The 14,292-nt window shown below is 37.2% G+C and overlaps 1 protein-coding gene across 1 annotated transcript; it reads right to left on the bottom strand.

The window, feature by feature from the left end:
- Positions 1-6,483: 6,483 nt before the first annotated feature.
- Positions 6,484-13,447, bottom strand: sesn2 (sestrin 2). Its single transcript, XM_016283374.1, has 10 exons — positions 13,159-13,447; positions 12,411-12,479; positions 11,643-11,816; positions 11,363-11,545; positions 8,740-8,949; positions 8,513-8,654; positions 8,118-8,230; positions 7,444-7,634; positions 7,055-7,199; positions 6,484-6,696 (listed from the first exon to the last, which is right to left on the bottom strand). Exons 1-10 carry the CDS (start codon positions 13,162-13,164, stop codon positions 6,610-6,612), a joined length of 1,320 nt encoding a protein of 439 aa, XP_016138860.1. The 5' UTR covers positions 13,165-13,447; the 3' UTR covers positions 6,484-6,609.
- Positions 13,448-14,292: the final 845 nt, after the last annotated feature.

Raw genomic sequence — 14,292 nt, 5'->3', positions numbered from 1 at the left:
AAGGTACTAATATTCAAATTTTAGGATCAGATAAAGTACAGAATTGTACAGACAAGTCGTTGTACCCCTAAATGTACAATTTCATCACATTAGCAGTAACTGTTTACCACAGTAGCTAGGTATAGGTTTAAGAGAAACTATTATTGAAGCATTTCCCTCTTTACCACCCCACCACAGACAGAATGGCACTTGAGCTTGCATAACAACAGATGCGAAGAATGCGATATGCTCTCCAAGGGCCGAGACAAGCAGCCATGAGAAATGCACAATAATAAATTGCAAATTATGTGTCATCAATAGGTACACAAGTCAGATTGGTTTCATTCCAATTGGAAACTCCACTATAGGTCACATGAACCATTTCTTGCTTAGATAATCACTTTTTTAACTAACTGAATTTTGAAATCAAATAGACATGTGTCCACAACAAAAACTCTAATATGAAGCTGGCCTTCATTGCAAACTTTGGTATGTTCTGAGCTCAGATGCTGCTGAGATCTGTCCTAAATATTATCAGAGACGCATTAGATTACTGGGGTCTTTTTCTCAGGAGAAATATCTGAGATGCAGGAGACTTTAGCAAAAGTCTCAATTTACTCTCTGTTTGATCTCAGTGCTGTTTAGGAGAAACAATCGAGATTAAAAAAAAGAGGAAGCCAAATGACATCTCTTCTCCTGTTGTACTATTCACTCTTTTCGATGGAAGCCATTTTAATAGAAGAGAAGAGACGAGTCTACTTCCAGCATTTAAAAATATTCTAGATCAGAGGACACAGACACCACACTTTTTTCTAAAAGTGGTTTGACACGTACACATGCGTTAGCACCATCAGTCACACGTCAACTAAAATAATGTAATGTAGTGACAAAGTCTTGTTATACAACAACAAAAAAACGCATTGGTACAGTTGAAAACGAGGACCTTTAAAACCTTTTAAAAGTCTTTTAAACACACTACAGTCCAAAATCCATAATCATCAAAAGTTATTTTAGGTAAGTAGATGAAAAAATATATAACTACAGAATAAACTACACAAAGAAATGAAGATGACTGATCAAACAATAAGGGTCTAAGTTGTTTTATGAAAACGTAATGTAAAAGCACCCAGGGCTGCACACTGGCAAACTCAATATGTATCAAAATGTCAGAGCCCTCTCACATTCTCACCAACCGTAGCATTTACAGCTGTGTCGATAAGAGGAAGTTACATTTGAGGGTTTGAGGGCTTACCAACAGCAAATGCAGAAGACCATCTAGTTTGTCACCAGAGCAAAGCCCGTAATCAGATCACAACTGAAACAAACTTTGTGAGCATGTATTCAGGTCGTGTGATGAGTGTTGTATGCACCTTTCTGAATTCTAGATAGAGCGAGATGCTTCACCTACAGGCCGATAGATTACTACGAATATACCTGCATGGGAAAGTGGAAGGAATACGGTGAGAAACTGCGGCTGGACAAAGATGTTCAGCAATAATAGAGGCTACTGTAAATGATGAAATTCATCAGTTTTAACCCCCTCGCACTGACACCTTACAACATACTGGAAGAAACTTCAGTCACAAACACTTGGACACACCTTTCCTGTGAAGTTTTCAGTGGATAAGATAACTCTTGATTAATTTCTTATCAAAGAAAAAAAAAAAGTCAAACAAAACTGCTGAAGTGTGTGTGTTACTGCTGGATTAATGCATATTATATAAGTAATACATCAGTTAAAAGCTGATATCGCAAATTATTATTAATTTATTCATATCAGTTGATATTGGATGTTTAACTGAACGTTTGTTTCCTCTATTTTTACATTTAGATAACTTTTGCCATTAAACACACCCTTAAACTTAATCATTACACTAATAATTTAATAACAGCGTTAAACTTAATCTTTTGCAGATTTAAAAATGAATGTCCAGTTTTCATACTGTACATTATAAACGTTGTAATGTCTGAATTCACTTGTAGCATTTTAAATGATTTTCAGTGTTTTGCACTCAATTTATTAAGACGATATAGCAAAGCATTTTATTATCGACCCTTCTAATATCTGTAATATATAAAATAATTACTGGCATACTGCAAAAACTTTTTTAAATTAAATTATTTGCTATAAAACATGATGTAACAGCATTGTGTACATCTTCACTTTTTGACTCTGTTTTTGCTTTTTTGAGTCCTCATTTTTCTCAGAATTGCCTCTAAGCAAAAACAGATAGGCTACTTAACTAATGCTAGACCAACTTTCACATGCAACCAAAACATGTCATACAAAAATGTGGCAAAATACAAACACATGCATAAACTATACATACAGTATCTCACAGTTTTTGTAAATATTTTATTATATCTTTTCATGTGACAACACTGAAGAAATGACACTTTGCTACAATGTAAAGTAGTGAGTGTACAGCTTGTATAACAGTGTAAATTTGCTGTCCCCTCAAAATAACTCAACGCACAGCCATTAATGTCTAAACCGCTGGCCACAAAAGTGAGTACACCCCTAAGTGAAAATGTCCAAATTGGGCCCAATTAGCCATTTTCTCTCCCCTGTGTCATGTGACTCATTAGTGTTACAAGGTCTCAGGTGTGAATGGGGAGCAGGTGTGTTAAATTTGGTGTTATCGCTCTCACTCTCTCATACTGGTCACTGGAAGTTCAACATGGCACCTCATGGCAAAGAACTCTCTGAGGATCTGAAAAAAAGAATTGTTGCTCTACATAAAGATGGCGTAGGCTATAAGAAGATTGCCAAGACCCTGAAACTGAGCTGCAGCACAGTGGCCAAGACCATACAGCGGTTTAACAGGACAGGTTCCACTCAGAATAGGCCTCGCCATGGTCGACCAAAGAAGTTGAGTGCACGTGCTTAGCATCATATCCAAAGGTTGTGTTTGGGAAATAGACGTAGGAGTGCTGCCAGCATTGCTGCAGAGGATGAAGGGGTGGGGGGTCAGCCTGTCAGTGCTCAGACCATACGCCGCACACTGCATCAAATTGATCTGCATGGCTGTCATCCCAGAAGGAAGCCTCTTCTAAAGATGATGCACAAGAAAGCCCGCAAACAGTTTGCTGAAGACAAGCAGACTAAGGACATGGATTACTGGAACCATGTCCTGTGGTCTGATGAGACCAAGATAAACTTATTTGGTTCAGATGGTGACAAGTGTGTGTGGTGGCAACCAGGTGAGGAGTACAAAGACAAGTGTTTCTGAAAAGAATGACCACTAAAATTCATGGGCCTGAGACATCTAAATTGTTGTGCCCTTTTTGTTTAGCCTAAGAAATACACTACTGTACATATGACAGGGCCCAGGACAATACTACAGGTTGCCCCACACAAAATACTTTAGTTTTACCATCTCTTTTTCTTTTCTTGCATCTCCTTCATTCTTTGCTTTCCCTTTTCCCACTTCTCCTACACTTAGGGAGAGGAAGTTCCCTCCCCCTCCAACAGGAAGTCTTGTGTGAGTGGAACTGGAATGATAGGACACCGGGAAACATGCTGTCACACTGCAATACTCTCTCTCTCACTCACTCACACACACACACACACACACACATTCATATACACAAAAACTTTCATGGAAACACTCTCTGAATAAATAAACAACAGACATACACACAGTGCATGCAAGAAGACAAACATGAGCCTCTAGACAAACCTGTACAGTAGACACACATACAGTACAAGACCAAAATTAGAGCGAAACAGAGAGATGAAGCGGTAAAGAGGGCGAGAGAGAGAAGACAATAGCAAAGTGTATCCTGGGAACAGTAAGTCAGGTGTCACAAACACAGCTACTTCCTTTTTCCACATGATGTCAATTTCCTCCAGAGTGAGATTCCACGAACAGGCCTTTCATGAAAAACAAAATATTTGTACTTTTTTCCTCTGAAAAATCAATTGATTCTTTTTAATTAATTAATTTAGTCATTTAGCAGATGCTTTTATCCAAAGCGACTTACAAATGAGGACAATAAAAGCAGTCAAAACTAACAAAAGAGCAACAATATATAAGTGCAAATGACAAGTCTCGGTTAGCCTAATGCAGTACACGTAGCAAGGTGTCCATATATATATATATATATTTATTATACACACACACAAAGAAAAACAAGTAGATAGAACAGAAAAAATAGAAAGCTAGTTCTAGCTAGTTTTTTATGAAACCAATTGTGGATTCTCCATTATTCCACTAAACAGAAGGTTGTGAAATTCATCTGATTCAACTAAAATAATGTGAGACGGACACTAACAGACAAGAAACCTTTGCAAACAACATAATTTAGCACATTTTATTATCTTATTCTAACACTCATCCTGCACAAAAACACCAGGTGACGCCGTCAGTACTGAGCTATTCACAAAAGAGCTAAAATGTGTAACCAAGACTTTAACTCTGTCAGTTTTAACACATCGCATTTTGGACAATTTTACCGGACAGCCGCACCCACTTCCTCCCATAGCGCCAGGGGAGAGCAGCCAGGAAGTGGCCTTGTACAGAACAGGAAGTGATGAAGCCTATGGCCTAATCTAGTCCTAGAGACATTCCATTCTGTTTTTCGCTCTAGGACAAACTCACGGCTATTTGATTCAATTTGATTTAAACTACATAAAATATTTTTAAGACACTTTCACTTATTATGAAAAGAGTTCAACAGCAAAAGTGCTCACGATTCCCATCATCAGTCCAGTCTTTCCTTTGCTATTTCACTTTAGATTGCCAAACTGGAGAGGAAGATGCCTGATATAGTCCTCGACATACACCAAAATTAACAAATGAACCAAAGAATCAAAATGACAGAAACGATTTAACACTCACAGTGAGAAAAAAAAAGAAGATAGAACTAGAAGAAAAGCAGCCAATATTACTAGATGAACGGTACATATATCAAGATATAGTATCAGAGACTGAAGCTCTGAAACCAGAGCAGCAAACTTCTCATTATCTTGCTTTCCATCTAATTTGGTTCATTCACACAGCTTTAGCAGATACAAACTGGTTGCATATTGCAAACAGCAAAAGCTGAATAAAGAATGCAAAGCACTGCAAAGAATGCACCTGCTGCCGATTCCTTTGCTCATTAAACTCATTTAAAGGTTTCAGATCATCTCAGCTCTCACTTTCACCCCTCACAGTGCATCTCGACCTTCTTTGCCTCTCACTTTTGTAGACAGAGTAGTCAGCAAACTTCCTAGGGGAACTAACAGCTTCCATTTAACCCAATATAACCACTCACTGCACTCTTGAAAATTATTTACACTTAATTCCCGCTAATATATATATACACATACATACATACATACATACACACACACACAATTAATGCGATAAAATATTCAGACTTCATGGCTGTGTTTTAAACACCATTATTAGGAACCCGCGCAGATTTGGATGTTGCAAAGTCCTCTTTGATGTTACTAACTTTGCGACCGGAAAAGGTTTCTTGTTCGTTACTGATCCCTCGTGGCTATTTGGTGGTAGTGCAGTTCTTCTTCTTGGCTTTTAATGGCGGATAGCATACAACTTTTAGGTGCATTACCGCCACCTACTGATTAGGAGTGTGGCTCAGGACCGTAATCTTCACTAAATTCTATTATATGATCCCGTGTCCTTTAAATAACGCATTAAAAATGATTCCCCAAAATGTTGGTAATGCAGTTCTGCCTAGCACCAGCGAATGTAGATATTCATGGTGTTACGCTGAAAAAAAACATTTTTTTTTCGAGTTTATTGAACCTTCCACGATTAGGGTACAAAGTATGACCTTAAACTCGGAGGTGCTTACTTTTAAGAAAATTATGTTGTCAATTGAGCGTTGTTTTTTTTTTGCAACATCAACTTGTCAAATGTGTAAATAGTCTTTTAGATTTTATTTGTTTTTAGTTTTACAACATTAGATAAAATAACGACAATATGTATACAATTAAAAAATTACAACGTTATTATAAGCAATTTTTGTTGGTAATTTTATGTTAAATAACAGTTTATCAAGCATATTTGGGGCTCACAAAAAATATGCTTTTAGTCAACAAAAAAAAAATCATGGGACATGTGGCAAAAGTGCATTTGTGGAATTTGCCTTGTGCACATTGTATACAAAGAAATGAATCAAAACAGTAATGTCATAGTAAAATATTTTAATATACATAAAAATGCACACCAACAACAAAATGTTTTTTTTTCCATCCATCTTACCCCACATTAAATCAGCTCTCAATCTGAGAGAGAAATAGGCAATGTAGAGTGCTTAGTGTCATACTCGTATAAACATTCATCAAAACGCACAAACATACAGAACACAATACTGCAGCAGGGCAAAGACACATTCACAGTATGATAAAAGAAAGACACAACGGCAATTTACTCATAGGACACGTGCAAAATTTGCTGCCTCCCCAATCCAATTATGATCCAGTAGCAGCTGATCAACCAGCCTAAATAAGCCAAAAATATTGCAAAGAAAAGAGAAAATGAAACTAAATTGCTCATAAGCCTTCGTGCTTTTAAAGTGTGTTTGTGTGCAATGTGTGTGTTAACACACGCTACAATCGGACCATAGTAGTGTATACAGGTCATCCCTTGTTTTAATGCTCTTGTGCGCATATTAGGTCATGTAGCGTGTAATTGCTCTGAGAGCATAAAGTAAAGCTGCCTGCAGTCGAGCCTCCATCAGTAACAGGTTCACATGGACCTGCATAAAAGAACAAAACGTCTTAAATAAGAAATAAACAGGTAGTTTTACTACCCCTAATTGATAAATCCACTTGTGAAGTTAAGTTCACCATAACATTATCCAACAAAGCAACCAGAATTAAAACTTGGTCATATGTTACAACATTAAAAAGGAGTTTGTAGTCTGTCAAAAAAAGTTTAATTCTAAAGAGAACCACTAAAGACCACTAAAACATTACTCCAAAATGCTAATTAATTCAACAATTCAGAAAACAGAGAGTGCAAGCATAATTCAAGTACCACTGCTGAAGCAAATGCAAGTTATTAAAATATGAACACACTTGAATCATAAACAAGAAATCGCACACATCTTGTACCTTTTCTGAGTGGCGGAACTGCCTCCAAAAAGAGAAGTACATTCTTGGTGTAGTTTTCTCCGGGTGACAAGCCACTGTCTTAACGTACACTTTTAAACTGCGTTCCAACAGCTGGTTGACTTCCCCATAATTGTAATCATCATACCTGTGTAGGCGAACAATGACATGCAAGTGCACATTAGATTCACATCAGAGCAATTTTAGAATTTTAACCACCAAAAGTAATGCATTTTATGTCTACCTTTTTCCTCATAATGTGCAGTCTTTAAATATGATTATAACGAGGACTGCTTTTCCTTCTTATATAAACATAACCCTAACCCACTCTTTGTCCCATACTGCTGAATGTCCTAAGGTCGTTTCATGGCTATGATGCATGCATGACTGACCTGATGCCGTAGATGCAGTGAATGTAGTTCCAGATGGCTTTGCGGAGTGTAGAGGTGTCCACGTGCGAGTGCATGGCCATGGTGTGATACGTGAGCGCACACACCACCTGAAATTTCTCATCCAGAAGCTGTGCCATCTCTCCATACAGCCTGTTCATAAGAGAGAAACCATGATCTTCCCACGAATAGTCCTGAAAGCACAAAATCATATGTAGAGATCATGATATAACCAGTGCTGTTATTGTTAGCTAAAACTATTAAAAGTAGTTTTCAGTAATTGAAATGAAGCTGAAATTAAATATAAATATTACATGAAAAACCTCAAAAATTTAAAATGTTGCCTTGGTGACTAATTTAAACAAATATGTTTAAGTTGAAGCATTAAAAGATGTAAGACTAGAACAAAAAATAGCAATATTTAGCTAAACAGAAATATTTTAAAACAAACAGAAACGAATAAAAAAAGACAAACGCATAAAAATTACTAAAAGCTAAACCAAAATTAAAGTGAATAAATAAAAATAGAAGATAAATCAAAATATAAATATGGAAACAGTATAATACTAAAATAACACAGGATAAAACAACATATAATACATATTATATACTTTAACAAAAATAATGCCTTCTATGCATAATTGTTATGTTGTTGAGAATATACAAGAGTATTCAACCTGAGCCCTCATGGTTGGGGGGGCCTGCACTCCTCTAGGACTAAAATCCTGGTAAGTAAAATCTGCATCCACAACAAACCTTGAAAAACAATCAGGAAGGACAGAACGCTGTACTGTAAGGGATCAAAAAAATATGACACAGGTCAGGCAGTGAAAAAAGATGTGAAACATCCATTAAAAGTTATTTAAATAGTTCAACTTAGGGCATTCAATGTCATAAAATTTGCTCAGGAAAGCCCAAAACTTCACTTGGTGGCAGCCAACACAAATGTAATAAAATGTAATGTGATTTATGAGATGTACTGTAATGTGCAGAAACTACAACAGAAGACTATTTTGACCCAGGAGAAACCCTGCCACTGGGTGCATTGAATTATGCATATGTGTGTTCATACCATCAGCAGGTTCCAGCAAACTCTCAGTTCTTTCTCTTTCAAAGCGAGTAACCATCTCTTCTTGTGTAAACTCTTCACCTTGCTGCTGAACTATCATCATCTTCTCCATCAAGAGCTTAACCTCGTTCACAGCCTCAGACCACTGCGCACAGACACATCAAAGAGAAGCAAAGCAAACTAAATATTCTCTTTTACTTATGATCGATACATCAGTCACAATTCAATACCTCTTGCTGATTTCTGGCCGTGTCTCGGGCACAACAGGACTCTGTGGGTGAACACATTTGGAGAGACTCATCTCCTGACTGCTCGGGCTCTGGGAGAACACCACAACCCCAAACAAATGAGGCCAGAGAGTGGGCATGGCTCATCAATACAATAGCCTGAATCAGTTCTGCCAGGGACCACCGAGCCTCAGCACCAGGACAAACTAAGGCCTGTGAATATAGAAGATTTTTTCTAAGAACAAGTTTCTTTATAAATAAGTAGCAGTACAAAATAAGTGTCGCCTGCACAATACAATACATATAATTTTTTTAAAATAATGAGTTGTATTTATCTTTCAGTTATAAACGTAAATGAATCTTTAGTCATTAAGTTTCATCTTTGTGTTTTGTCATAAAATTCAGAGTTTTAGAAAGATGGTATGAAAACCCAACATTAAAAAATATATATTTTTATGGAAATCTGTAAAACGCGATGCAGAACAATCACTTAGAGCATTAACTTATAAAGCATAAAACTGTGAAGAACTCACAACAAGAAAGACGGCACACACACACACACAAAAATATAAAAATAAAATAACAGCAATGACAGTAGACATAAACACATGTATTGTACAAAGCAATTTAACTTTTTTTTGGCACAAACAGAACGCCATAGTTTTTGGAAACAGCCTTCCAAAATGAACCGACAGAACAAGATACATATCAAAATATAATAATAATAGTAGCAATTCTACTAGCTATTATAACTACATTTTGAGTAGCATAGCTCTAGTTCAAAATACTGTGGCATTTCCAGTAACAAAATATTTGATGCGATTTCAAGTTCTCCTTTCTCTTTTGTGTGTTACAAGCTCTTGGTGCATAAAGAAGATCAGTAAAGTTGCAAAGACTAAAGTTCTAGTTCAAAATACTGTGGCATTTCCAGTAACAAAATATTTGATGCGATTTCAAGTTCTCCTTTCTCTTTTGCGTGTTACAAGCTCTTGGTGCATAAAGAAGATCAGTAAAGTTGCAAAGACTAAAGTCTCAAATCTAAAGAGATATTCTTTATAAAAGTTAAGAGTCAGCCACACCTACCTAAAACGGCTCGTTCTAACACGCCCCCACATATCTACGTCACTATGTGGAAATATTAGCATAATGCCGCCCAAATGTGCACGCAAAGAAAGAAGGCATGGTTTCAGGAACAGCAGTCGTGTTGATGCAGCCATGTCAGGGAGACGCTGTGTTTCAGTGCGAAAGCAAAAGCACTTTATTTGGCCTTCCGGAAGTAGATGCAATTAGGAATCATTGGTTAAGAACAGAACAGCACAACCCAGATGTTCAAATTTGTGCAACGCATTTTATGGACGACAGTTTTTTGAACCTAGAAGAGTACAAGGCTGGCTGTGCAAAAAGGCTATTTCTAAAGGAAAAAAAATAAAATTTAAAAATTTAAAAAAGGGGTAAATTCCGACTTTGCTATGACAAATCTGACGCTTCTGAATCAGTGACTGTAAGTATGTTTTGTTATTAGTTTAAGTATTTGCTAGTAAAACTCACGACATTATTAACGGTCTTGATATTTACTTTGAAAGCGGACGCTTGCGATTATGGTAAGGGACGTTACATTTCCGACGCGTGCTTGTGGTGTTCGGCCAATCACAATGCACTGGGTCAGCTGGCCAATCAGAGCAGACTGCGCTTGTCAAAGGAGGGGGCTTTGTTGAAAACTACGTGTTTGAGAGAGGCGGGGCATAGAGGACCTACAATAATGTACAGTATTTGAAAAATAATGTGTTTTTTGAACATTAAAGCATGTCAACATATTCTGTTACACCAAATAATAATATTTAAAACAGCATCACATAACCCCTTTAAAAAAATTTTTTTTTTTTAAATGCTAAATCACTGAACTTCTATTTTTTGTACATGCAGCTAATTCACTTTAGTGAATTCACAAAACCGTTAAAAATAATGATACATTTTAAAAAGTAAAATAAAAAATAAAATATTTAATTCCGTTTAAGGCTGTGTAGCGAATTTAGCTCATGGGGAAATATGAATAATTAACCATAACTAGTTATAATTAATGATTTGTTAAATCAAATTAAAATTAGTGTGTCAGATTGGTCGAGACGCTACAGCTGTCACCCTAATACAGATGTTTATGTTCTAAATAAATGCCTAATTGCAGAATTAATTTTCTGAAATCAAAATTATAAAGATATTGCCAACTTCTTTTTGTTAGCAACTTGTAGCAGAGTTATATCCACCTTATTTTTCAATGCGGAAGTAAGTCGTTTTCTGTGAATGTGTGAGAATTCAGTTCATTAGCCGCTGTAGGGAAATAGCGAGAAGAATAACAAAGTGCAGTAAACTGGTTGCACTACAAACCACAGTATTCATAATTAAGATAATACATTAAAATAATATGTTAAGACACACCAGTTTGCAATATCAAGCAGCAAAACAAGCTGTTTAAAAAATTTACAAATGGCCGTGCCCACTCTTATGGGAAAAATAAGGTGGATACCTTTTAAAAAGTGTTGCTTGACTGTCTACTTCAAGTTTCCACTTGTCACTTAGAAATTATGGTTTCAGAGTAGCTTCCCCAACACTGATGATCTGTGCTTTTTACCTGTATATGTTCCTGGGTGATGATCCAGGGTCTGTGTGCAAGCAGTTTGTTGAGTGTCTGCAGGTGCTGTATTTTGGGAGGTGCACAGTGAAGTCCTCTAAGCCAGGACTCATCTCCACCAGCAAGAAGAAAAGCAGAGCTGTGATGCTGCACCAGGTACGAGCACTGGTGACGTGCAGACGCCTGCACAGACACAGAAAATTACTGTTGTGTGATTATAAACATATACTCATTTGTGTTTAAAACTTGCAATCTAAAGGTACCAAGTCGCTTCCCTTACCAATATGATTATAAAATGTCTCCATGACAGTGGCAGAGGGCCATCCAGCTGGAGCAAAGCATTGTGGGTGCGCAGAAAACAGGTCAGGTAGGTGGGATGTAGCCCCATCATCGTGTTGATATGGTCTACACGTCCCTCTGACATCACTTCCTGTGCTGCCCCTTCCTCTAGAATCTGAAACAAACAGATATGTAGAGAACACAGTTTTGTTCTGTAAGCACTGACAACAATACTATATTTATCATCTATCTTTAGATCACGCTCACATTTACTGTTGCTAAGTGAAATTTTGCAGGCAAAATCAAGGCATGTCAATAGAAATTTGCTCGTTCTCCACGCAGATTTTGCTCATGTTTAAGATGCTCATGTGAATTTGCCGCTCTAACAGAAAGCTGCTTAATTTGAAAGTGACTTCTGTGTAAACAGTGTTTCAGACAGTGTGCTAATGTGAATGCACCTTGATCTCCCCAAACCTTTCTGTCAGCCAAATCTCTTTTACCTAAAATATTTACCTGAAATACCCCCTGGGTTTTAAGTTAATATTTCCATAATTTAACAAAGCATTTGCACGTTCACAGTCCTCTTATGTCAGTTTACAGTCACATGACATGCAAGAAAAATAAAGTATTTCATTTCTATTCCAAACGTATTTATTTCTCAATTTTTTAAAGATTTAATTATTAGCTTTTCACCAAAACACAAAGCTACTTCATTCATTGGATGTAAAGACAAATTCCACAAACAGGCATGTCAAAAAACAACACACACCTCTTCAATTGGGATAAAGGCACTGGGCCCAGAGGGCAACGCCTGGGGTAGGTCAACTCCTGCTTCCTCCTGAGAAAAAGAAAGGGTGACAATAGACACTAATAACGATACTGAAAATATAAAGCCCTTTGTTGTCCAGTTGAATAGTTTTGAAAAAATATGAACCCTATCAGAGAGATATTAATGTGCAATGCATTATCATATAACTGGCACCAAGCTGTCATTCCAGTAAATGCTGATAACATGTTTAAAAACCATTCAGCAGTTCTTTACAACATCGTGCGGTTTATTAAAATCAACAGTTTTTTATACGTTGATAAAAATGTCATACAATCAAGTATACATATTTCATACATTGTATGAAACATTTCTGTTTTGTTTTTTTTGCCTCAAACTGTTCACCCCAAATTCTGTTATCAACTCATTTATCGGTTATCCGAAGGAAATGGTTCTTGATTCAGTGAATCAGTGAGTTAAGTGAGTTGTTAACGCGAAACGGTTCGGACCGATTCAGTCCGATTCGTACATTTAAAAAAGCATCAAGTTTGGCATTAACAGATACGCTCACTAGAACACCTGGATACTTAAATGAACATCGCTGGCTCAAATGGACCTTTAACGAACACATCAAATGATAGATCAGGTAGAGCATCTACTGTAAACTTTATCCGTGAGCCGCATACAAACAGACTAGACGCCGGCTCACCGACACGGTCATAAGAAGACTCGGTCACATAAAGGAACTCACCTTCATCTGAAGAATGCAAGCGTTCAGAAGTCACAGGTTTAACCCAATAATGATGCTGGAAAGTCTCTGAGGGTTTGCGCTCTATGACTTCACTGCGCCTGTAGTCTTCTAGAAAGCAGGAAACGGCAGCGGGAGGAGGCGTGGCGTACGTGAACACACAGCGCCGGACTCTTGCATCACCTCTCCGGCGCAGCATGACACGACCCGCCGGTAACGGAGATCAGGGCTCCCGGCCCCAGCTGTAACCGGGTATACTGTGCGGACATCATACATGACCTGCCGGTTTGGTGCTGCTGTATGGACAAAACTGTGACCGAGTCATCTTGACATAGCTTAGGTAAATATGACAATGTAGATGTCTTGACACTTTCATAATAGAAAGTGAATGTTAAATCATTTCTGAAATATCTTTTTTCCTAAATCCATTTGAGACAGAGCAATGTTTCCCCCCCTGATTAACAGCTTAGTTCTGTTCTACAGAAGCATTGATCTGACAGCCTGTCATGTCAGTGACAGCTTTAAAATAATAATAAGCTGGTCCAAACTGGTCATTAGCTGGCCAGTAACTGGTAGACCATCATGGACAAGCAACAAATCCGTGTATTATCAAGTCATATAATCTTAAATTCAGCAAGAAAGTCAAATTCACCCTATATATTTTCTAAATGCATATTAATTATCTTATTGTGAACAATTAATTAATGCATGTTAAATTTTTTATTTTATTGAAATGATTTTAATCAGAATATCATGACTCAACAACAGACTTCTCAGTGGTGACGTATGCTGGATTTTTCTGATCATTTAGTTCGTTTAAACCTTGCCATTTTACAGTCGACTGCAAGCTAGCATTCAGTTCTTACTTCATCAACAGAACCAAGTCCTCCTGCTGCATTTTTCCTTTTTTCAATATAATCCATTTACATCACAATACAGAAGAAAATATCTCTCGCTACTTCCATTTCTTTGCGATTTTAAAGTGGTCAAACTGGACATGGTTGCTGGTCAGTAAATTAACACCTAGCTTTAACCAGATAGGAACCGTTGTACGTCAGTTTGCTTAGCCTCAGAAACCATGAGCAAACTAAAAGTAATGTTAAAAAGACAGCCTCAACTATAAATAAGGGTTATGGG

Source organism: Sinocyclocheilus grahami, unplaced genomic scaffold (assembly GCF_001515645.1).
Source record: "Sinocyclocheilus grahami isolate Dianchi unplaced genomic scaffold, SAMN03320097.WGS_v1.1 scaffold173.1, whole genome shotgun sequence".
Classification (NCBI taxonomy): Eukaryota; Metazoa; Chordata; class Actinopteri; order Cypriniformes; family Cyprinidae; genus Sinocyclocheilus; species Sinocyclocheilus grahami.
This window is presented reverse-complemented; position numbering and strand designations above follow the sequence as displayed.